Source organism: Diorhabda sublineata, chromosome 8 (genome assembly GCF_026230105.1).
Source record: "Diorhabda sublineata isolate icDioSubl1.1 chromosome 8, icDioSubl1.1, whole genome shotgun sequence".
NCBI lineage: Eukaryota > Metazoa > Arthropoda > Insecta > Coleoptera > Chrysomelidae > Diorhabda > Diorhabda sublineata.
The window spans coordinates 11,879,643-11,903,833 of NC_079481.1; the positions used below are offsets into that span (position 1 = coordinate 11,879,643).

General features: G+C 34.3%; 1 protein-coding gene across 2 annotated transcripts in view; it reads left to right on the forward strand.

The window, feature by feature from the left end:
* Window positions 1–24,191, forward strand: part of LOC130447308 (extended synaptotagmin-2) — a 127,154-nt gene that overhangs the window by 18,545 nt on the left and 84,418 nt on the right. For both annotated transcript variants that reach the window (XM_056784052.1, XM_056784053.1), the window contains exons 3-5: window positions 7,802–7,843; window positions 12,991–13,131; window positions 14,969–15,045. In XM_056784052.1, the coding sequence (XP_056640030.1) occupies window positions 7,802–7,843; window positions 12,991–13,131; window positions 14,969–15,045 (260 nt within the window). The remainder of the gene's footprint in view (window positions 1–7,801; window positions 7,844–12,990; window positions 13,132–14,968; window positions 15,046–24,191) is intronic.

Consider the following 24,191-nt stretch of genomic DNA (forward strand, 5'->3'; position numbering starts at 1 on the left):
ATTTAAATTATATATATTTTTCAACTATAAAATGATTTCATACTCAGCCGTTTTTTAAATAACTGTATTAGGGTCGTTTTTAAGGGTAGTTACACATAAAAAATAGAAATATCACTTACATTGTAAAAAAACAGCAATCATTTCACATCTTTAAATATAATGATCCCTATAACTGCTTCCATTTAGTAATTTGCAATTTTTTCCATTCTGAAGGGTGGTTTTTGGTGGTTGCATTATTAAAAATATTGAGGATCATATTTCTTATACTCTAAGAAAAAAATTCTCCTATTACGATACAAAATAAAAAAAACTTCATGTTTTTTACCACATTTTTTAAATAACCTTTTTATGAGGGGTTGTTTTTAAGGGTAGGTGAGCTGTAAAATATCAAAATATTAAAATCATGATACAAAACAATCAGCATTTATCATATTTGCCCATTATCGCTTTAATTTATTAGTTTTCAATTTATTGGTGTAAAGAGGTGATTTTCACCCTTTAAAAATAAAAAGCATATTTTGAGACCAAGTCAGGTTGGAAGAGGAGGGTAAGATAAACTTAATTCCAAATTTTCAAGAATATCGCTGAAGGTCTTTAAAATTGCGAGGTTTCGGTCGGTTTTAGCTTGAATGGCTGTACTAGGTGCGTTGTCCAGATATAAGAGAACATCTCTTTTTTTATCGCCCCGCGTAATTTTGGGATTAATTTGTCATCATAAACATCTGTAATTGTGGCTTCTTTGTGCAAATAATCTACTAAAATTGCGCTTGTTTATAAGTTTACAAAAAATTTTCTTTGTTTTATTCAGATTGAGTTACCCTCAATGAAAATAGGACCAATTATTTTGTCGCCTATTATTCCAGCCCATACATTCAGTTTTTCGAGATATTGGGTGTGGGATTTACGCAACCAACGAGGATTGTTACGTGACCAGTATCTACAATTATGCTGATTTACGTTTCCATTAATACAAAAAGTGGCCTCATCGCAAAACATTAATTAAAAAATTTGGATCGTTTTGATTGTAACATTTTTCCATCATTAGGTCGGCAAACTCTTCACGTCTATCAAAATCGTCATCTGACAACTCTTGAATCAACGTTACTTTGTATCGATGCAATTTATTATAACGTAAAATTTTCATTACGGATGTTTGCGAAATATCAAGTTCCCTGGATATTTGTCTATTACTCAAGTGTCGATCGTCTTCTAATAGAATACAAATATCTAAAGATTTGTTTTCATTTGATTCAGTTTTTCTGCGATCTGATTTGGGATAAATCTTTTACTGAATCAGTTTCGTTAAACTCCTTCACTCATTCACTGACGGTAGATTTTATTATGGGATTTCGGTTAGGATATAGATTATTAAAGATTTACACGTTTCTTGTTGAATTTTATGCCTTTCACCATATCCTAATATTGAAATATCAATTTAGGAAGAATAGGAAAATAATAGGATGATCGATTTGAAATAACAAAGTTCATTACCATAATACCATCCGTAGATAATTGAGACGATCCATAAATAAAACTAACTCTGTAAATTTTTAAAATATTCGATCAGTTATTTGTACAAACTATGTTATACGCCAAATTATGTTCTCAGCTCTTTGGGACATTGCAGATTTTCTACCACCAGCTCCAAAAAAAATTCCAGTTGGAAAATGCCCGAATTTTTGGAATATTATTGGTTATATTTCGTAAAATCGTATCCAATTCGAATATTTTTGCTGGTGAGCTAATGTAATCGAACGAAGAATGTATATTAAGATAAATCCTGTCAAAAAAAAAGATAATTATAGAGATTGGAAGATAAAAAAATCATTATTTTCCCGGAAAAGAGAAAGATCTGACAACAATGTAAATACTACCATAATACCGGCCGAGATAATTGAGGCGTTCCATACATAAAACCCACTCTGTATGTCCTGTACGACTCAAATATTTTTTTGTGTTTCCTTGTGTGCATATGCCAATATGGAAATCGAACGACTTATTGTTGAGAAAAGAAGTGGCACAGGAGTCATGTAACACCCTTAAATTGAAACTGAAACAAATGCTCGAAAAACTGATACACCAAATCCAGCAACTTGGACTAGAAGCGACAAGGAAAAAGTAGAAATGTTTTCATGACACCTGGCAGAAATTTTCAGCCCTCTTAGGTAAGTATATTCCAGATCAAACTATCCAAAACGAACTAAATAGAAATCGAGAAACCTACACCACAAATATAAGACTGACAAGCCAAAGGAAATAAAAGTATTAATTTCTCTTCTGAACAACAGGAAATCACCAGGAATTGATATGATAAAACCAAAAATGTTGAAGGAATTGCCCAAACAAGGGCTCGTGATACTGACCTGTATTTAACGCGATCTTAAGACTGCTGTGCTGCAATGAGTTTATCACAATATGGATGTAATTCTACAGCATCAATTTGTTTTTCGGAAAAAACACTCAACACTTTAACAAGTTTGGCACGACGTTTTGTTATTCAAAATCAAACGGACTCTTCCGACTCCCTTTCTCAACTTACTGAAATTGTATTTATAAGACAGACTCTTTAGAACAAAAATAAAAGACGTCCTAGGGTCAATACTGTACGTAATAGATGATTTCTTACATATGGATCCGATAACTCCAATTATAGTGCGGTTATCGCGACAAATGGACACTATTGGCAAGGCTGAGGGATCTCACAATCTTTAAAACACTTAGGCCAAGGCTGCTCAACCTATTGAAGAGTCGGGCCAAACGGTGGATTCAGTCGTTAACGACGGGCCACGTACATTTCCTGTTTCAGTACTATGAAAAAACTATGAAACTACTTAAAAACTGTAACGCCAGGTCAGTTATTGCTGGAAATTGGAAATTCTCCCTTTGGTACCAATTTCCAGAAAATTTGCAAATTCTTCTGAAGAATTTTATGCTTTCGAAGACAAAAGGTTTTTCAACGTATCATTTTGTAGTTTAACAAGTTCTAATTGAATATTGGCAGAATAAGTAACTATTTCAGTCAAACTTATTTTGAAACGATTTATAAAAATTTGTAAATTTTGTTTTTTACTCTCGAAATCTTAAAATCCCCTCTCAAATGACTGAGGTAAGCATTTAATTTTAGATTGGAATTTAGAGTGATTAACAGAAACAATATTGATCTACTCTTCCAAATGTTTAAGTGTGGAGAAAAGAGCTAATTGAAGAGAGATTCAATTTTGCTTTGAATCCGCTTATCAAATGAAATATAGTCGGAAGTTAACACTCTTTACCATGTAATTTGAGATTCAAAATATTGAGGTAATTCGTAATGTAAACAAGAAATGCAAAATCACTCAACTAGGATGTATTCTTCAGCAAATCAACTTCGAATGGTAAAGCCCCTTTCTGCTCTAAAAATTGCGACACCTGTTCTAGAAAGTTGAAGAAATGTTTCAACATGCTGCCACTTGAAAGCCATTGCACAACACAATACAGTTGTAACTCTCCATATTCTCTGATTTCTTCTTCAAATAATAGCCTAATTGACGTCTGTTAAAAGCTTTTGCACGTATGTAATTTATGCAGCGTACTACTGGATCCATAATGTGCGCCGTAGGATTTTTAAATTTGGTGCGTATTTTTAAACCACACTTGTGCGGGCCACTTAAAATTCCTTCTAAATACACACGAATATATTATCGCTTCAATAACGCGTATGGTATTGGTTCAGCCGAAGTTGAAGCAGATCTTTCCATCTTTCTTTTAAACGGAGGAACGTCAACAGCTCCAAAAAAATTAGAGAAAACCATAACAAATATTATTCTTGTAGATCTTCAAGTGAAAGTAAAAATTTTTAGTCAAAATGACGCGATTAGAGAAATAACACAGTTCCATGATATAATACCTAAGAAATTACATATTAGAATTTTCTATCGTCTACCACTTGTATTTACAGAACAATTGACGCTTACGTGCATACTTTCTATCACAAACTACCACCTTGCCGGAATCATTACCTCTAAAAAGCAAAATAATTCTACGTGGCGATCTTAATATTAATTATTCCAGTGTGTGTGTGTGTGTGTGTGTGCTGGTCAAGAGTGTCTCCAGTCAATTTTTGATCCTTTTGGTATGGTAATGCAAACAGAGTGTTTCTACATTTGACCGACAGCACTTTACCACTGAGAAATCTCAATAAATGATTCATTTTGGTATAGGAACACGAACCCTAACGGGCCTAGTTGCTGAAATATGGGGTGTTCAAAATTTTAAATCAAAATAAAAAATTTGCCATAAATTTTTTTCAAAATGAGGTGACCAATATGCTCCTTAATAAAGTAATATTTTAACATAAACAAACTTTGGAATAATATAACCAGAGTCGCGCTGTCAGGGTTAGTTGTCACTTTTATACTCCTATTTTTCAAGCTACTGGAGCTTTTTTTAATTTTGTTTTAAATTGCCTGATTATTTCTAGTTAAAAAACTAATAAACTTTTATGGAACTAAAATGATATCTGCCTTAGCTTGAATTCTAGCAATTAGATCTTGATAAAAAAATGGTTAGGTTTTAAGTCAGGTGATCTTGGAAGCCAACACTTGGCCCACCCCGTCCAATCGATTTTTCTCTAAAATGCCTGTTTAAGCAATTTCTTGCCGCTGCAGCAAATTGAACAATTGCCCCATCGTGCAAGCAAAAATGAAGTTTTTTTTGGTTAACTCGATAATATTTATGATTTAGGAGATACCTAGATTTTTAGATCGTTGTATATGCCAAGGAAACCTTAAGCCATAAAGAGACAAGAAAATTTAAATTTATTGAAAATACTTAAAGGAGATATGAGAACAGAAATAAACATTTCTAACATACTGTCGAACATCTTACATATCTTACATAAGAAAAAAATTTAAATACAGGAAAATTTAGTTCGATAGCCTACAACTTATCGAATAAAAACAAAAAAAAAACTATAATAAACGTTCGAAGTGAGCACCTTGCACTTCTACACACTTCCGTAGTCTACGGAGGATATTTCTTTGAACTTAAGAGATCATTGCAAGATTCTGGCTTATAGCGTAATAAGTTTATTCTATCGATAATTTTGTTCCTTGTCTTTACTGGTGTTTACCAAGCTTTTAAATATATCCACAAAAAAATGAATCCATTTTATTTAGATCAGGGGCACGTGGTAGCCATGCAAATGAATCCCCCCGACCAATCCACTTATTAGGAAAAATGTTATTAAGATGATTTTTCTATCACTTAGGTAGTGGGAAGAGGCTCCATGCCGACGACACCCAGGCTTATTATTTATTCAAATTTTCTAATATACAGGAAATAAAACAAGTCTAATGAATAGCTTTTTAAATAGTTAAAAATATTTTCTACACCTGCCTCAAATTCCGCCATGTTTTTCGAGCACTTTACAAATAAACATATGATATACACTACAATTTAAAATAAAAAAAGTAAAGCACCATTGTCCAACAACTGACTGGAACTTGCTCTCTGATGATGAGGACTTGGAAGTTTCTAGATTCGTAAAAACACTAACTTGGCATACAATTTTTTTCTTCTCAGGCGTATTAAAAATAAGCAAACTAAACCTTGGTTCACTGAAAGTTTGCATATATCTGCAAATAACATGCGATCTTCATCTCACCTTAGGAAATACTCGGATAGTGTCTTCTTCAAAAATTACGTGAAACTATACAGAAAAATTTATCATAAGACAATAAAAGTTGCCAAAGATATTTATTATAATAGAACACTCTCTAATTCTCGTGATGTTTTTGAAGAAACATGGTCCATTGTGAATCATCTAAGAAGTAAGGTTTTTTCATCGAGCATAATCTCAATAATTACTTTAGGAATGTATCTCAAATTCTATAACTCCTTCTCATTTTCCTCTTTCATATCTCCCTGATACTAATGCTAACATACAAATTTTATTCTTTATACCCGTACTTTTAATAGAGCAGGACAATCAGTGACATGACAATGGACCGTTGCACGGCTATCCACTTAGGAACACGGAACACGGAACACATCCTTTACCTACCTACTTCACATTTAGAATTATTTAAAGGCTCAGTATTTTACAATGCAAAAAAATGCACAATCACTTGCCAATTGAAATCAAGTAGATATCATCTTTTCCCACATCTCGCAATAATTTGATGGCATATTTACTGGAAAGTGCCTACTCTGTAAACGAGATCTAATAATAATATTTAATTCCGGTCATGCTGCGTACTGGTTCAAGTTTTCTTATCGACTCATATTATCATTACGTATAATTTTGTTACTCATTGTGGTTTTCTTCTGTATATTGAAATTTTATTTTATTTGTATCTTTATTTATTTATTTTTGTTTGTTTTTTAATTTTTGTCTACAAATTGTAACAATTTTTTGATAATAAAGCATTTCTCTCTCTATATATAAAACGTAAGCAGTTTTCCGGAAGCAATATCGACGTAATAAAAGTTAGTAAACAGAGAATTAATGACAATAAAATATAAAATTTTTGCAGTGACAAAAAAAATTATAATTAAAAAAACACCGCAAATAAACAACTCCTTGGTTACGGCAAAAATTGTTATTTAGTTTATAAAAAAAGCGTAGAACTCCCTGCAGATTAGAAACTTGCTCGTGTTAAACCCATACCAAAAAAAAGGTTATCAACAACGACCAATTTCTTTAGTTCCAGCTATTGCCAAGGTCATACAGAAAGTCGTTAACTAGCAAATTTTCAGCGATCATCTATATGCCTTTCGTAAACATAGATCAATCGGAAATCTCCTGGCCTATGTCACCAGCGTATGGAATGAGAGAAATAGAGAAATATGGAGAATTCAGAGTAATTACACTGGACATATCGAAGGCTTTTGACAGAGTTTGGCATACCAACCTTCTAAATAAATTAAGATCGTACGGCTTGTCGTCCTCCCGTTTAGACTGGCTTAGTAGCTTTCTCTGATCCATCCAGGTTGGTATCGATGGACACACCTCAGAAAAGTTTGAGGTCAACGTCTCCAGGGATGCATCCTGTCACCTACTTTTTTTCTTCTGTACATCAACGATGTACTCGACAAAACTTCAAACCCGATCTATAGCTTCGCCGACCATAACACACTGGTGTAATCGTTCAAATCAACCGCACCAATAGAAACGTCAACCCCAAATCCGTAGGGAGCAATAGATGACAATCAGCAATATCGATCTTTGATATATTCTGGAGTAGAGTGGACCGCAAATTCGCTTGTAGGGAGTTGAGGTTGGGAGTATTATGTACTGGCATAGACACGTAGTGAATAAGCTAAGGCAGCTTCACAGAAACTTGCAGATTCCGCAACAGCTTATAATCCTCTACAAAGCCCAGATTCGTCCTTCTTTGAAGTATTGCTCGCGTATTTGGTGCATACCCTGACGATGCTCAACTCAATACAGGAGACAGTAAACTCATAGGCTATCCAGAATTGACCCGAAACTTAAACAGGTCACTGACCTGACTCAGTTTTACCGATACTACTACTTCTCTTCCGAGCTGTCGAACACAATTCTACCTAAAGCAGTATTTGCAAAACCTACTCTAGTTCGTCTGCAGACGTCAATTTATCGCAACTCCCTTTTTTTGGAGAAGTGCAAGCCTGTGGAATCAGCTTCCAATTCACAACTTTACCGAACTCTACAACCTATAGATGTTTGAGATCAATAGAGTTTACCCTCTTGTAAAGTGATAACTCCCTTAATAAATTTCGCTTAATGATCCTATATCAATGGTATGAAATGTTCAACAATATTTCTCATTTTTTGCAGGTTTTCTTTCCTGATATAGAAAGGGCAGAATGGATTAACAGAGTAAGTTATTTTTTTATAAATAGTAAAATAGAAATAGAATAAATTTAACTATAAAATACTGAAAGTGAGTTTTAAAGCTTATTTGTTTTCATAAACATTATTAGGTCTTACAGGTGTTAAATATAATATCTGTACAAGTATATGTAGTCGGATAGTCTGGGCAGTCGAATAATAAATATGAAGGCACTATTGGTATTAACTTTTATATTTATAATTATTAAAAACGTCTTAGCATTGTTAGATGGTCGAGTCAACCCTCTTTCTATATATCGCTGTTATAGGCGGGTACCATGCCAATGACGCAAAACGTGGGGGTTTACCGTACGGCCATCCTGACTTGGTGTTGTCCTCAACAACTTACCATTAAGGGATTATCTGTGAACAAATGAACAAAATAAAAAACTAATATCTATTTGTGGGCGATCCATGAAGGGTCACTTTCTTGCCAATGAGGGCTTCTTTCTGCCAGCTACGGGCTCATTGTGCAATATAAGTGCTCATTTCTGCAGAGTGTTCATTTTTGCAATCCGAGTGCTCATTTTTAACTCAAAATATTTGTAATTGAAAAAGTTTAATGTGTTTTTCAATCAAAGTGGTTTTTTTGCAATCAGAGTACTCATTTCTACCTCAATATGTCTGAAATTCAAAAATAATGTATTTTTCAATCAAAGTGCTAATTTTTTGCAATCAAAGTGCTCATTTTTGCAATCAGAGTTCTCGTTTTTGCAATCAGTGCTCTCGTTTTTGCAATCAAAGTGCTCATTTTTGCAATCAGAGTTCTCGTTTTGGCAATCAGTGCTCTCGTTTTTGCAACCAAAGTGCTAATTTTTTGCAATCAAAGTGCTCATTTTTGCAATCAGAGTTCTCGTTTTTGCAATCAGTTCTCTCATTTTTTCAATCAAAGTGCTAATTTTTTGCAATCAAAGTGCTCATTTTTGCAATCAGAGTTCTCGTTTTTGCAATCAGTGCTCTCGTTTTTGCAATCAGAGTTCTCGTTTTTGCAATCAGTGCTCTCGTTTTTGCAATCAAAGTGCTCATTTTTGCAATCAGAGTTCTCGTTTTTGCAATCAGTGCTCTCGTTTTTGCAATCAAAGTGCTCATTTTTGCAATCAAAGTGCTCATTTCTGCAATCAGAGTTCTCGTTTTTACAATCAGTGCTCTCGTTTTTGCAATCAGTGCTCTCGTTTTTGCAATCAAAGTGCTCATTTTTGCAATCAAAGTGCTCATTTCTGCAATCAGAGTTCTCGTTTTTACAATCAGTGCTCTCGTTTTTGCAATCAAAGTGCTCATTTTTGCAATCAAAGTGCTCATTTCTGCAATCAGAGTTCTCGTTTTTGCAATCAGTGCTCTCATTTTTTCAATCAAAGTGCTAATTTTTTGCAATCAAAGTGCTCATTTTTGCAATCAGAGTTCTCGTTTTTGCAATCAGTGCTCTCGTTTTTGCAATCAAAGTGCTCGTTTTTGCAATCAGTGCTCTCGTTTTTGCAATCAAAGTGCTCATTCTTGCAATCAGAGTTCTCGTTATGGCAATCAGTGCTCTCGTTTTTGCAATCAAAATGCTCGTTTTTGCAATCAGTGCTCTCGTTTTTGCAATCAAAGTGCTCATTTTTGCAATCAGAGTTCTCGTTTTTGCAATCAGTGCTCTCATTTTTTCAATCAAAGTGCTTATTTTCACCTCAACATGTCTGAAATTCAAAAATAATGTATTTTTCAATCAAAGTACTGATTTTTTTGAATCAAAATGCTAATTTTTGCAATTATAGTCCTCGTTTTTGCAATCAGTGTGCTCATTTTTGCCTTGCACTATTTTTGCCGATTTTTGTGTCCTATTTGTTGCTATCCGTACCTACTCCTTTGTTACCAGTGTGTCAAGTAGTTATTGCGTCTAAAAATAGTATTGATAGTGACACTTTGCAAAAGTAGATAAACTTTTTGATGAATAAATTTCCCATTGATGTTGAGCTTTTCCTAGTTTTAAGAAGAAAATAGAGTAATACGATAAGTAAGTAATACGATTAAGTTTACATATTCACCAACAAAATTATACTATTTGTCAAATTGAATTGCTCTATTGCTGTTTTTTCAATAATCAATACATTATTATCAATATTATCTTGTTTTACCAATATATTTTCGGCAGTAAACTTTTCTTTCAACATTGAAATTAACCGAGAATTTTTGTGAGTGTTTGTAATTGACTGATTGGAACTGTCATAAGTTCATCAAATAAAATATCAATGCTTCTAAATGTTTTTCATTTTAATAATTTTTGAAAGATTTATAAACAAAATGACGTTTCCACTTCAGTTTTTATCAAAATATTCTATTGACACTGACAATTTGCATATTTATATTAATCAATAGATCATCTACATCATGAACATCAAAATGAGAATAAAATCAAAATGGAATTTTGTTCTAGTAAGAAAAACCAATGTTTCCTCAGTCCTTACATCTCAAATATGTAGCAGTTCTTAATTAATAAATTTTTTATTTATTTATTAGAATTTACACGTTGGAGCTATAAACTTTACCTAAATTATTTAGATTTTTTTCATGATTTATAACTTTTTCGTTCTTATGAATGTGAACCATGTCTAAAAAATCTCTTTTTCGTTTATTAGATTCCGTTTCAAGAATTTTTGAATCTTTATAATTGAATTTATATTTATATTTAAAATATTTCGTTACCATAGCAACGAACAATAACTTATTAGAAGTGTCAGTGTAAAGTTTGACGTCAAAAAAGTAAACCAGAGTTACGCAATAAATTAAAAGAAAAAGATGTCAACCGAAATTGTGAAAATCGAAAAATTGGATTATCGAGCCATTACCAAGGACCTACCTGTATTTAAAAGGGTTAAGAGGTAAGCCGATTTACGAAGATATGCTTAATACCCTTGGTAATCAATATCCTTCGTAGGCGACCGTGAAAAATTAAACTTCAAGCTTCAAAAGAGGTAAATTTTCCGTTGAGGATGATGATAATCGAGCGGGGCCAATCATGACATGATTTTATCAGACCGTCGAAGCACTGAATATTTCATACGAACGCGTTCATCATATAGTTCACGTCAATTTGGACATGAGAAAAATTGCTGCAAAATGGATATCCAAATGTTTGAATGTTGACCAAAAGCGTGCAAGGGTAGAAGCATCGCGTTCGGTCTGTGCTCGATTTGAAAACGATGTAGACTTCTTAAACCAAATTGTTACTAGGGATGAGATTTGGGTACATTTCTACGATTCAGAAACAAAGCAATAATCGATGGAATGACGACAATTTGGTTCTCCAAGACCTAAGAAGTATCGTGTCCAAAAATCTGGTGGAAAAGTTCTTGCTTCAGTTTTTGGGATTGCCATGGGACCTAATCATGATTGATTTTTTGGATAAGGGTAGAACAATAACTGGAGATTACTATTCGACATTACTGACCACTCTACAGGAAAAAATTAAATAGAAAAGACGCGTAAAGCTATCCAAAGTTGTTTTATTTTCGCAGGACAAATGTTGACATGTAAAAAATTCGTGATTTAGAGTTTGAATTACTAGAACACCTTCCTTATTCACCAGATTTGGCTCCGTACGACTATCATCTCTTTCCTCAACTGAAAAAATTTTAAAAGGTCGTAAATTTTCTTCCAACGAGGAGGTAATAAAAGTAGTGGAGGTCTGTAATAAATATATCCAATTAAGGGGAGAATATGTTGAGTAATAAAATATTTTGACATTGAAATTTGGTTTGGTTCTATAGTAGTAGTATTTTTTGACAAAGTAGGAATTAGGAATAAACTATGTTGCAAGTCATTTCGTAAATATTTCGCCGTTCATTTCGCTATGGTAATATGACGACGATGATTTAGAGGAAAACGCTAAACTGGCAAACTGGCATTTTCTACGAATCCTTTTGATGAACCAGCTTGAACAATAATAAAACATTTACCGTGTAACCTCCTAGTTTACCTACTCCTTTGACATTATTGCCCTGCTAAGAACTGAATTTCTTTCCATTGGCGTATATCGATGTTTCATCTACAAATATAACTTGTCTTCAAAATATACTATCACGATTTTCTCAATATTTTCGAAGAAAACATGCTCTTTGGCTAGCATTATTTGTACTTGACGCTGACGTGCATACTTTCTGTCATAAACTACTGACCTTACTGGAGTCTTTACCACTAAAAATTAAACTAATTCTATGTGGCGGTCAATTTTTTGTTTTTTTTTTGTTTGGTATGGTCATACATATAACGGCACCAGCCAGAATAACCAAGACTAGTTCTAGTACTATAGACTATGTCGGGTCATCGTATGATCCAGAATCCACCGACGGTACCATCTTTAATTCAGGTGTCACCGATCATGAAGGAGTGTTAACAAAATTTTCGGTAAAATCCAATACTAAAAATGCTTCTCGCAAATTATGCCGTATATTTTCGGAAAAAAGTTTTCAAAACTTCAAGCGCCGTTGTCAAATAACTGACTGGAACTTGCTCTCTAGTGATAAGGACTTGGAATTTTCATAGATTCATAAAACACTAACTTGGCATCCACTTCTTTCATCGACCATAGTCTCAATAATTACTTTGTGAATGTATCTCAAATTCTATAACTCCTCATTATCCTCTTTCATATCTCCCTGATGCTTATGCTAACATTTTCTTCTTTATGCGGATCAGGACCTTTATGTACCTACTTCACGTTCAGAATTAGTTAAATGCTCAATATTTTACAATGCAAAAAAATGCATAATCATTTGCCAATTGATATCAAATCGATATCATCTTTTCCCACATCTCGCAATAATTTGAGGGCATGTTTCTTTTATATATTGAAATTTTATTGTATTTGTATCTTTATTTAGTTATTTTCATGTTTGTTTTTTTAGTTTTTGTCCACAAACTGTAACAATTTTTTGATAATAAAGTATTTCTCTCTCACTCTCTCTCTAACCTTTAGAATCAAATAACCTTTATAGGACTCTCCTACTACACAGTGAAAGTACGTTTCTGCTCCTTCAATTTTCAGATTACGCTACGTAAGGATTAAAGAACGATCATGCTAAATCGAAATTATCAAGAAAGAATTAATTCTACTGATTCTAGTATAGATAGTATTTTTTGAAACTAAACATTATTTTCAGATAATAAAACAAGTTTGGCCCAATGTCAATCAATATGTTCGAGAACTAGTGAGGGACGCCATTCAACCGGCTTTAAGGGAAAGCTTAGAAAAATATAAATTAACGGGCTTCAAATTTGAACGAATTATATTAGGAACAGTGGTAAGTATATTCATTCATTGGAGTTTATAATATCGAGGAAATTAATGTCAAAATTTCGAAACGAGTCGAAATATATTGTTAGAAGCTCAAAATATTGAAGTCTGGTTAATTAGCCAGCCATTGAATCTCTTCTTATACAAATGGAAAAGTGAAAACGGTTCAATAATCTCCTATTAAACCATAGAGATGAAAAGCCATTAAGACAAGACAAGATTAGATTGGAATATTCTAAGATCACCTCTACTATGTTCTTTATGACTCGTCAATCCAACGCGTAGCTCGCTATCTTAGTAATAGCCAGTTTCTTCTCGTTGGATTCCCACACATGGTGTCAGAGACTTTGATCCGCTTCCCACACATCACGATAGGTGGTTCGATCTTGAAATTCGTTTTTCGTTACCAGGTAGAAGACGTAATGCGAATTTTCAAGTCTCGGTGTCTTGTGCTCTTGTGCATTCTTGATACTGGCTGTGATTGTATGTTGGTAAATAATCTTCCGGGAGAGTGTACAAATCTTGTCTTTGTTCTGTAATAACTACATATCTAGCTTTCCCGATACCTCAATCTCAATCCTTATGTGAATCGCCCATCCCCTGTTAAGGATAAAAAATGATGCTCGAAAATTCTTCAGGTCAGTTTCCTAAAGGTTTTCTTAACGTCTCTATCAAGGTCGACTCAACATATTCTGGTCAATGTTTTGGTTATGAAGCTACCAAAAACCCTAATTGTTTCCAAAAACAATGTCGAGATAAGTTTAACAACGTAGCTTATGGCCATACATTCATCAAACACATTATTATTGGCGACGGGACATGGATTTATAAATATGATAATCTAGCGAAAAGCGCTCAAAAAGGTCGAAAATCGAGGTGATTACCGTGATCTGGTTTACCTTAAATTCATTCCGCTAGATTTGGCTCCCTGTAACTTTCCCCTTATTTCGAAACTCAAATATTGCTTCGGGGAGAAGGTCCAATGAAGGAATTCGCTCAATGTATTGATGGCCACTCCAGTCTGAGCTTAACACAGTGTATGGAAAATTGTGTCAAATGTTGGCATGTTTATAGTGACTAAATTTAAATTTCTGGAACCGTTGGCTATATTCATAATGAACACACTGTTTACACTACCACTACACCAACACTCGCGATTACACTGTCTGACGCGCGTTACCGTATTAAACAGGACAGCCCAAAACTCACGAAAATTAGTTATGTCTTTTTTTTAGGGTGCAGTTGAAAAGTAGAGACTCTAACGAGTAAAATGCACTTTCTTTTGTCCCGATGAGTTTTCGAGGAGATACGGCAGTTTATTTTTCAGCACCCTCAGAACTTACGTGGCATGAAAACTTTTTAGTAAGATGCGACCCCGAAGTTTGAGCTCATTTTACAAAGAAATAACATCTCTTTGGGAAAAATCACAGGGATCCTTATTTGTAGAAAATTTCTCAAACTACATTTTTGATCCTTCCACTTTTTTCGAAATTCGAGTTATTTGCAAAATTCGGAATTTTGAAAATTCAAACAAAAATATATCGCTTAGCGACCAAAATTTTGATGTTAACTTTCACTGTATCGATAAAGAACTACCTAAATCTAGAAAATCAGCGACATAACTAATTTTCGTGGGTCAGGAGTGTGATCACTGGACTATGTAGTTATAGAAAGGTAGTGATGGTGTGAACAGTATATTCAGTATGCTTGTTGTAGCTCAAAAGGAGCAAGTTGGGGGGAGAATCAAGATTCCTATCGGAATACATAAAAATGTTGTTTATTTTTTGTCAGTGCAAGTCAAATTTGAAAATATATTCAATTAATATATAATTAATTAATTCCAGCCGTTTAGAATTGGTGGAGTTAAAGTGTATGATAAGAACATCGATAGAAATGAAATCATCGTGGATCTCGACATTTTGTAAGTGATTTTATTATAAATAATAATAATAGTAGGGGTGTCTGTTGTACTTTGAAAATTTTTTTTGAAATTTCCACACAGAAAAAATTTAAATAATTATTACAAGAATTTTTATGGGTAACACAAGCTTTGTATTACTTACATTGCATTCCAAAATACATGTGTTTATGTACCTTTGAAACGGATAGTGAAAAAAATAACAGATTTAAAAGACGTGTTTATTAAGAACTTGAGAACAAATTGTAGGAACTCAAAAACAACACAAAGTTTTTCCTTTTATAAAAATTCTGCATTTAACTAATAAAAATCTTTTTTTTTAAACAACATTCACACTCATAGGTCTTCCACTTTTTGGCGTCAATATCTGCGCATAAATTATGAGCCCAACGCTCATTTTTCACCACCTTTATCAGCATTCTTTGAATTTTCTCAAAAGTAGCACTCTTCATCTACACTATCTTCGTCATCAATAGGGAACGCTATTTTCACTTTTGGATGAGGTCTCAACTACCTGATATTTTTTTTTGCAACTTTTGGTTTAATTTCTATGAACGACGAAACTTTTGGAGTTGAATTTTTCCCAAATTGTTACCGATTTTATATTTTTGTTCATGTTTCTTCTGATTTCACCCTTCCCTGATGTGTCGGTTGCTATAATTGTTTTTCCAGTCTTTCTCCCTTTCTTTGTGTTTTTCCTGGCTAGTGCTTTTGGATTACATCTGTACTTCTTCTAGCGAATGAATACTTTTTCGAGGGTTTCTGCATTTTAGATGTAAAGATTTTTATGGTGGAGTTTTTATACCCTACTTTTGGTTTATCTGTTGTTTTTTCTCTATTTGAGGTCAAAAACTGAGTCTGTTTATCAGTAATGGGAAGGTTGGGCTGTGATTCGTTATTTTCCAAATCGCGATCCGTTACGTAGGAAATCATAAAATCTTTATCTAAAAATATTTCGCTGTCCAGCGGATGTAGGCCAGGGCATTTACGAAATTATGTGACAAAATTAATTAAATTAATAGTAGAAAAAAACAACGCCATCATGTTCTAGAGGTTAAATAAAAGTTATGTGCATAAAATTTAACATTTTTTGTCTATGCGTTATTTTTTTAAACAATAAAAACACCAAAAAATCGGCAGAAACTTTGTTTTCTTCGTTTTGCGCTGAACCTATGCAAGACTCGTATTTGTTCCATGGGCAATATTGTAGAGAATTGCAAAATCTTCAAAATAAGCTTTTATAAATTAAATTTTGATAATTTGCTGCTAATCGACAGGAGAAAATTTTGAATCTTTTATATTGTTTATAATTTGTTTAATTTTAAATATAAAGGTTTCTTGTTTGTATTACTGACTCAAATAGTGAATAGGTGGAAGAAAATAGATTTTGAAATAGGTTTAGCAGTCTGTATTTCTAGACTTGTTCCTCGTACTAGGTACAAACTCGAACTCTCTTCTCCCAAAATCTCACCGTTATAGGCGACGTTACTACAATTTTAATTTTTACAAGCTGATAAAAAATGATATAATTTATATACAGTAAATAAAATTTATACCTCAAAAAAGTGTTCAAAAAAGGGATAAAAAAATTTGTACATTTATACACAGTCTCTAACGCAGCTGCTTATATAATGCACAATAAATTGTATAGGTACAAGCTGAAAAATTATTGTTTTGCAGTATTAGAGGACAAATAAAAATATTTTTATAAACAACATGCAAAAAAGGGTACTTTTAAATTTTTTGTATGAAACCTATAAATGCGTCAAGTAAAGCAGTAAATACGAAATATCTCCCCATAAAATTAAGTATTTTCACTTAGAATGCAAAGTATTTTATGCCAGTATGAACAACTGCTTATTTAGTTGATAAATAAGTCTTACAAAAAATTGCAAAATTCATAGAGGAGAAAATTCTGTGATAATTATTAATTTTAGCAAAAAACTAATGTGACAGCTAATTTTAGCGAGTTAGCCTAGTTTAAAAAAAAGATCAAAATTGGCTCAATAATGAGATAATCATATATTTTTGCGCTCCGCAGATTTGAAGTCTGAGGGAGTATATTAAGTGCGCCGTCTTTACTTCTTTTCGTTATCCCCATTCCTCCGCTGTCGCGGCTTCGCGGAGCAGCGGAGAGAAGAAGAGTGTCACATATACTGCTACCAAATGCACATTTTCAATAATAGATTATTCAAACTTTTATGTATAACCTCGCCTCAAATTTATCAAAATGGTTTTTTTTAATGTAGGCAAAACTGCCAGCATTCCGTATATGACATTGGTATTACGAATAAATTGTTAATTTATTCAAAAAAAAATTCAAAAAACTTAGATGAGGGATTTTTAGTTCAACTCTTCCTCTTTCCAACGCGACTTTCCAAATGATGATAGGACCACCCGGTGAACAAGAATGGCCCTTTTTTTCCAGGGGGTTCCTATGGTTTAATTGCCAATTTGCAAAAACTATTGGGGCCACAAGGCGCATCTCTAAAATATTGATTAAATACATCGAGATCTCGGTTTTCAGTGAATAAGAAACCTTTATATTTAAAATTAAACAAATTATAAAAAATTCAAAATTTTCTCCTTTCGGTTAAATTATCTAAGCAACAAATTATTGAAATTTATTTTATAAAAGCTTATTTTGAAGATTTTGTAATTATCTACAATATTGCCCATAGTAACAAACACGAGTCTTGCATAGGTTTAGCGTCAAACGCAAAAAACTAAATTTGTACCGATTTTTTGGTGTTTTTATTGTTTCAAAAAATAACGCACGGACAAAAAATGTTGAATTTTATGTACATAACTGTTATTTAACCTCTAGAACACGATGGCGTTTTTTCTCTACTACTAATTTTGTCACCAAAAGCCTTTTTTTTTCGTAAGTGCCCTGGCCCAATAAATCCCGGAAGTTCTAATATCACTTAAAATATTACTGAGCGTGAAAGCACGAGGAAAAGCAGTTCCTAGACCTTTTGCTACTGAGTAAACGTCAAACGTTTTTTTTTTCATTACTAAACAGCCAAGACTCTACACTTTGGCTGTGAAATATTTTAAGGGGGCCATATATAGTTAAATCAAGTGGCTGAAGCTTGTCTAATGTGTGAGATGCAAAATTTATCATGATGATTCCAGCATCCGAAGCTTCTTCGACTACATCAATGGACAAATGTGAATAGTGATTGTCTAAGAATAATTTAACACGTTTTTTCTTTAAACCTTTGCAAAGCTTAATAAAATTATTAAGGAATTTTACGAACAGCTGTTCATTTGATCAGCCAATGGGAACTGCAGCTCAGATCGTTTCAAGAGGTGCGCAAAATAGCATTCTGTCTTTAAAAAAAACTCTGGGGAATAACAGCATTGGCGGAATACAGATTCCACTAGCATTAACTGCTGCTTCATATTCACAATGGCCCCTCTCTCGGCTGATGTTGTATTTCCTAGTTGTTTAATTTCTTTTGGTGCAACTATTTTTGACTGCGATTGAACAGTGCTTACACTCGTCTCATCTAAATTCCAAAACCGGTTCGGAGGAATTGTTCCAAATCGGTGGTGAACATCTTGGCGTATTAAAAATAAACAAAATAAACGCTTTATCTTCTTCTTATTCATTTTTAAGATCTCATGATCGGTTAGTTTTGCAGGTTCCTCTGTATCAGTTCCTGAGAGGTGGACTGCCAGCTGTCCATCCATCTCTTAGGTGATCGTCCGGGCTCTCTTTCCCCTATTGGTTTCGCTTCAAGTACAATGCGTGGCAGTCTACTCTCTTCCATTCTTCTCACGTGGGCGTACCAGTATTTTTTTCTTTGTCTCCCCCATCTTACGATGTTTTTCACCCCACATTGTTCCCACATATCTTTGTTCCTGATTCGATCTACTCTTGTTTTTTCAACTATAGTCTTGAGCATTTTCATATCGGCTACCAGAAGCATGCTTTTCATTTTGTTGGTTTCCTTCTGGTTTGTATTCCGTATATCATGATTGGCCTGATACAAGTCTTATAGATCCTAACCTTGCTATCCTTTCGCATGTATTCGTTGTTCCCATATTATCTGCCTTAAGCAGCCCGATATGGCAGTCACTTTGTTGATCTGGCTTCTTAGGTCCTTCAATGGGTCGTGATAACTCGACAGGTCCATACCCAGGTATTTAAATTGTGGGACTTGTTCGATGATTTTGTCCTGAACTACCAGCTTTAGCAAAGGATATAGTCATGTTCATCGCTTGGCTGATCTGGCAGAATTTGTGTAGTACTGCAGTACTGTAGGTCGTCCTGCGTTTCCGCGAAAATAGCTGCTTCGTCGGCGTAGTATACCATGTTGATTATTTTATTCTGTTCCATTCGGTATCCCATATATAGTGATGATACTTCCTCTATAATTCTGTCAATTAAGAGATTGAACAGGCATCAGGCTGAGGCTGTCGCCCTGCCTGGTGTTGGTATCTCTTCCGCATAAGTGCCTCCTGCTTTAATTTTGGTTGTGTTTTTCGTATTGAGACTGCGCACTGCTCTTACTATGGTATCTGGCGTTTCTTTCGATATCAGTATATTTATGATGTCGGAGAGGCGGACCCTATCAAATGCCTTGATCAAATCTATGAGGCCGAGATATGCTGGTGTATTAAATTCGATCGATTTTTCTTTTGTTTAATAATGAATAAGGCGTCGGTCGTGGATCTGTTTTGTCTGAAACCTTGTTGTTCTTTCCTGTACGTTATTTTTGTTTCAAGTCTTTCCTTTAAAATGCTTGTAAAGAGTTTCATGCTTGTTTTCAGCAACGTTATGCCCCTGTAGTTGTCTGGGTGCGTCTTCTCTCCTTTCTTAAATATAGGAATAATTATACCTTTGTGCCATTCCGTAGGTATTTCTAATGCCTCTAAAATTTTGTTATAGAGAATTTTTAAATATTTTCCTAGCTCGAGACCGGCATATTTTAGAAGTTCATTTGGGATGAGGTCTGTTCCGGTGGCTTTTCTATTTTTCAGTTTTTTTATTTTTACCTCTTCTTCGTTCAGTGATATTTGATGATTTGTCGCGTAATTTTCTATGCTTATGGCTTCCTCCGTCTTATAAAATTTCCTGAACTATTTTTCCCATACTCCTTTCGCTTGCACAAATTGGTTTGTTGGCTTTTTCCTGTTATTGAGCATCTTCCACACTTTCTTTTGTTCTTCAAATAGATCATGATCCATGTCGCTTGTAAATTTTGCCCAGTAATCTCGTTTTATGACTTTAATTCTGGCATTGATTCTATTTCTCTCGTCTGTATATTTGGAGTGATTCTCTGATGTTGGTGAGGTAGGATTCATTTTTCTGTTGCGAAAGTTCTTTAACTTTGCAACAGAACCATAGTTTTTTGCTGTTATTGGTCCCATTTATGTTGGATTTTCTTCTACCAATAGATTCTTCGGCTGCTTCTATGATACATGATTTGATTTTGTTCCAGCATCTCCACATCGCATTTCGGGGTAGTCCTTTCAGTTTATTTGTTAGTCGGTTCTCATATAGGCTACTCGTACTATCAACTGTAAGTGATTCAATATTGTACTTTTCGATGGTTAATGGAGTTTTTTTGAACCTGTGGGGTGTTTCCACGATCATTTTACACAGTATTAGGTTGTGGTTTGTGCCTATGTTCGTTGAGCTGAGTGCTTTTACATCTATTACTTGTGATGGTCCTGTTGCTTATTACATAATCAATCATCGACTTTTGACCTCTGGTGTTTGTAAATGTATATTTGTGCTACTCTTTGTGAGGAAAGTACGTGTTGTTTATCCGTAGCTCGTTTCTCGAACAGAAGTCTATCAGGAATTCTCCATTTAAGTTGGTTATATCTTCATTATATATTTGTTTTATGCCCGGAATTGGTTCCCTGCCTATTCTGGCGCTCAGATCTCCGAGTGTAATGATTTTATCCGTGCTGCTTAGTTTGTCTATAGTATTTTGAAGGTGTTGGTAAAATGTTTCGCTCTCCTCTATGGGTTTACTTATATTCGGAGCGTATGTGCTTATTAGGTGTGTCTGCATGTAGTTGATTTGTAGAGATATTTTCAGGATTCTGTCTTTAATTTGTTCTATGTTTTCTATACATTGTTCGTATTTCTCGTGAAGTAGAATTCCCACTCTTGCTTAGCTCTTCCGCTGTCAACTAAGATGTGCCCTGTGTTTTCCTCTTCGTTTCTGATAGAGCGCATATGTCAATCTTATATTGTTTCATTTCCTTAACAATCTCGTGGTCCCTGCCATTCCACGATGTTATATTCCAGCAAGCAAGTTATGTTTACGTTTACGTCTCCCACATCGTTTATTATTTTTCGTCATGTCATGTCATGTCGTCATCGTATGGTTCTGATCGGTTTCCGAGGCTGTTTCTGCATTTATGTGAGCAGTATGCTACTTTTACCCCCGGCAGGGTGCTAGCATAGCCTGAGAGCCCTCCTCCTTTTGTCCGGGCTACATAACCGTTCAGCTACTCAGTCCATCCTACAACCATACAGGCAGAATTCCCTTTATCTCACCTAAGGAAATACTCGGATAGTGTCTTCTTCAAAAATTGCGCGAAACTATACAGAAAAATTTATCAGAAGACAATAAAAGCTGCCAATGATATTTATTATAATAGGAGACTCGCCAATTATCATATAGATAGAAATAAGTCTTCTTCATCGAGCACAATCTCTACTTAACCTGATAAAAAGATGTTAAAAATTGGAGTATCGAGCCATCATCAAGTACCTGTATTTAAAAGGGTTAAGAGGTAAGCAGATTTACGAAGATATGCTTAATACCCTTGGTGATCAATGTCCTTCGTATGCGGTCGTGAAAAATTGGACTGTAAGTTTCAAAAGAGGTATATTTTCCATTGAAGATGATGACCGATCGGGTAGGCCAGTTTCTGTGTCAGTCCCCGAAAATATCGATGCAGTTCATGACATGATTTTATCAGAACGTCGAATTCGGCTAAAACGGATATCTAAAGCACTAAATATTTCATACGAACGCGTTCATGATATAGTTCACGTCAATTTAGATATGCTGCAAAATGGAGTCCCAAATGTTTGAATGTTGACCAAAAGCGTGCAAGGGTAGAAGCACCGCGTTCGATCTGTGCTCGATTTGAAAACGATCTAGACTTCTTAAACCGAATTGTTACTATGGATGAGATTTAGGAACAATTCTACGATCGAGAAACAAAGCAACAGTCGATGGAATGGCGACACTCTGGATTTCCAAGACCTAAGAAGTTTCGTGTCCAAAAATCTGCTGGAAAAGTAATCATGATTAATTTTTTTGATATGTGTAGAACAATAGATTTCTATTCTACATTACTGACCACTCTGTGGAAAAAAATTAAAGAGAAAAGATGCGAAAAGCTACACAAAGGTGTTTTGTTATTGCAGGACAACGCCCCTGCACAAAAATCTTCTATTGCCATGCAAAAAATTCGTTATTTAGTGTGTGATTTACTAGAACATCCCCTTATTCACCAGATTTGGATCCGTCCGACTATCATCTCTTTCCTCAACTGAAAAAAAGTTTAAAAGGTCGTAAATTTTCTTCTAACGAGGAGGTAATAAAAGCTGTAGAGGTCTGGTTTGCAGAACAAGAAAAAACATTTTTTTGAAAGGTCTAGAGACGTTGCAGGTGCGTTGTAATAAATGTATCCAATTAAGAGGAAAATATGTTGAGTAATAAAATATTTTGACATCGAAATTTTGTTTGATTCTATAGTAGGCTAAGAATCTTAGAATACATACTACCCATCAATTTAGTTTTTTAAGTAACAAATGCACAAATGATGCTGTAGTCTCCCTCCTCCACTGCAAGAAATTTATGTGTTAAGAAATTGTCTTTTGTGGACTGTATTTTTATTTTTTATCACTTGATTCAACAAATTTTTATAAAGAAGATTGTGGAGATTACACTAATTAATTTTTAAATATCATTCTTGTTTGGTTTGGCATCTTGATGTATCTGGTATATTTATAGGTGATAAAGTAACAGGCTGAAAGTTATCAACAAAATCTGGGCGAACGTCGTGGTATAACTTGATTTCTGTGTTTAGAAAGTTAGAACTGTCTTTCATATGTTGAATGACTTCAGATGACAGCTGTTGTGTTAATTGTTCATCAACGTTCTTGTCTTGTTTTTGAGGTTCAGTTTTCTTTGAAAACAGACCAAAGAAACTACTTTGGTTTATATCTTAGAGAAATCTTCGCTATCAGATTTAGCTGCCAAGTATTTTCCTTCCTGCGTTTTCTTTTTACTTTTTGTTTTGGATTGCTCTTCTCGCCAGATTTTATTTCAGAATCTTTTTCAGATGATTTCTTTTTAGAAAATATTCCTCCGAATAAATTGGTCTTTTCCTTTACAAGTGTTTCTTCTTGTTTGTAAGTTTGTTTCACATCATGATAATTCGCAACCTCTTCTCTCAAATAGTCACTTGAAACTATCATATCCGCTATTACTTCTCTAGAAAATTGTGGTTAAACATCTGCATCCGTCTTTTTGGACTTTTCTCTTTTACCACTTGAATTATCCTCGAATTTGTCAAGTTCGGTATTGAGGAAATTTGATGTTGAAACAAGAAGAAGGACTGAAACTTTGCGATTTTTCAGGGGAACACCTTTCGCATGGTTTGAATCATACCTTCCCAACAGAAGTCAGTTTGTAAGACTTAATACAACAATGTCTTCTTGTAAGCCAATAGAATGTGCCCCAAGGCCCCATTTTGTTTCTTATGTTTATAAACGACATCGCCTATCTACGCATCAGTGGTAAAATATGTCTATATATGTAGACGACACTAGTTTCTCTTGGAGCAACACTGATCTCTCGGCACTTCATAGGACCATATCTAGTGACCTAATCACCATTAGCTCATGGTGCGATTCAAATCTTCTCCGTCTCAACGTTTCTAAAACTGAAGTTTTATTATATAAAAATATATTGCTGCCTTTTATATTAAATAACACCACCATTGACGTCGTTGAATCTGTAGTTCTACCTGTTATACGTTGAGATGATCAGTTTCCAAATATCTGAATTTATCCACCTGCTTAACAGTTTATTATACCCTTATTGAGTCGCATCTCCGATATGCCCTTCCCTTCTCGGGTGCGTGTGGTGTTACTCAATTTG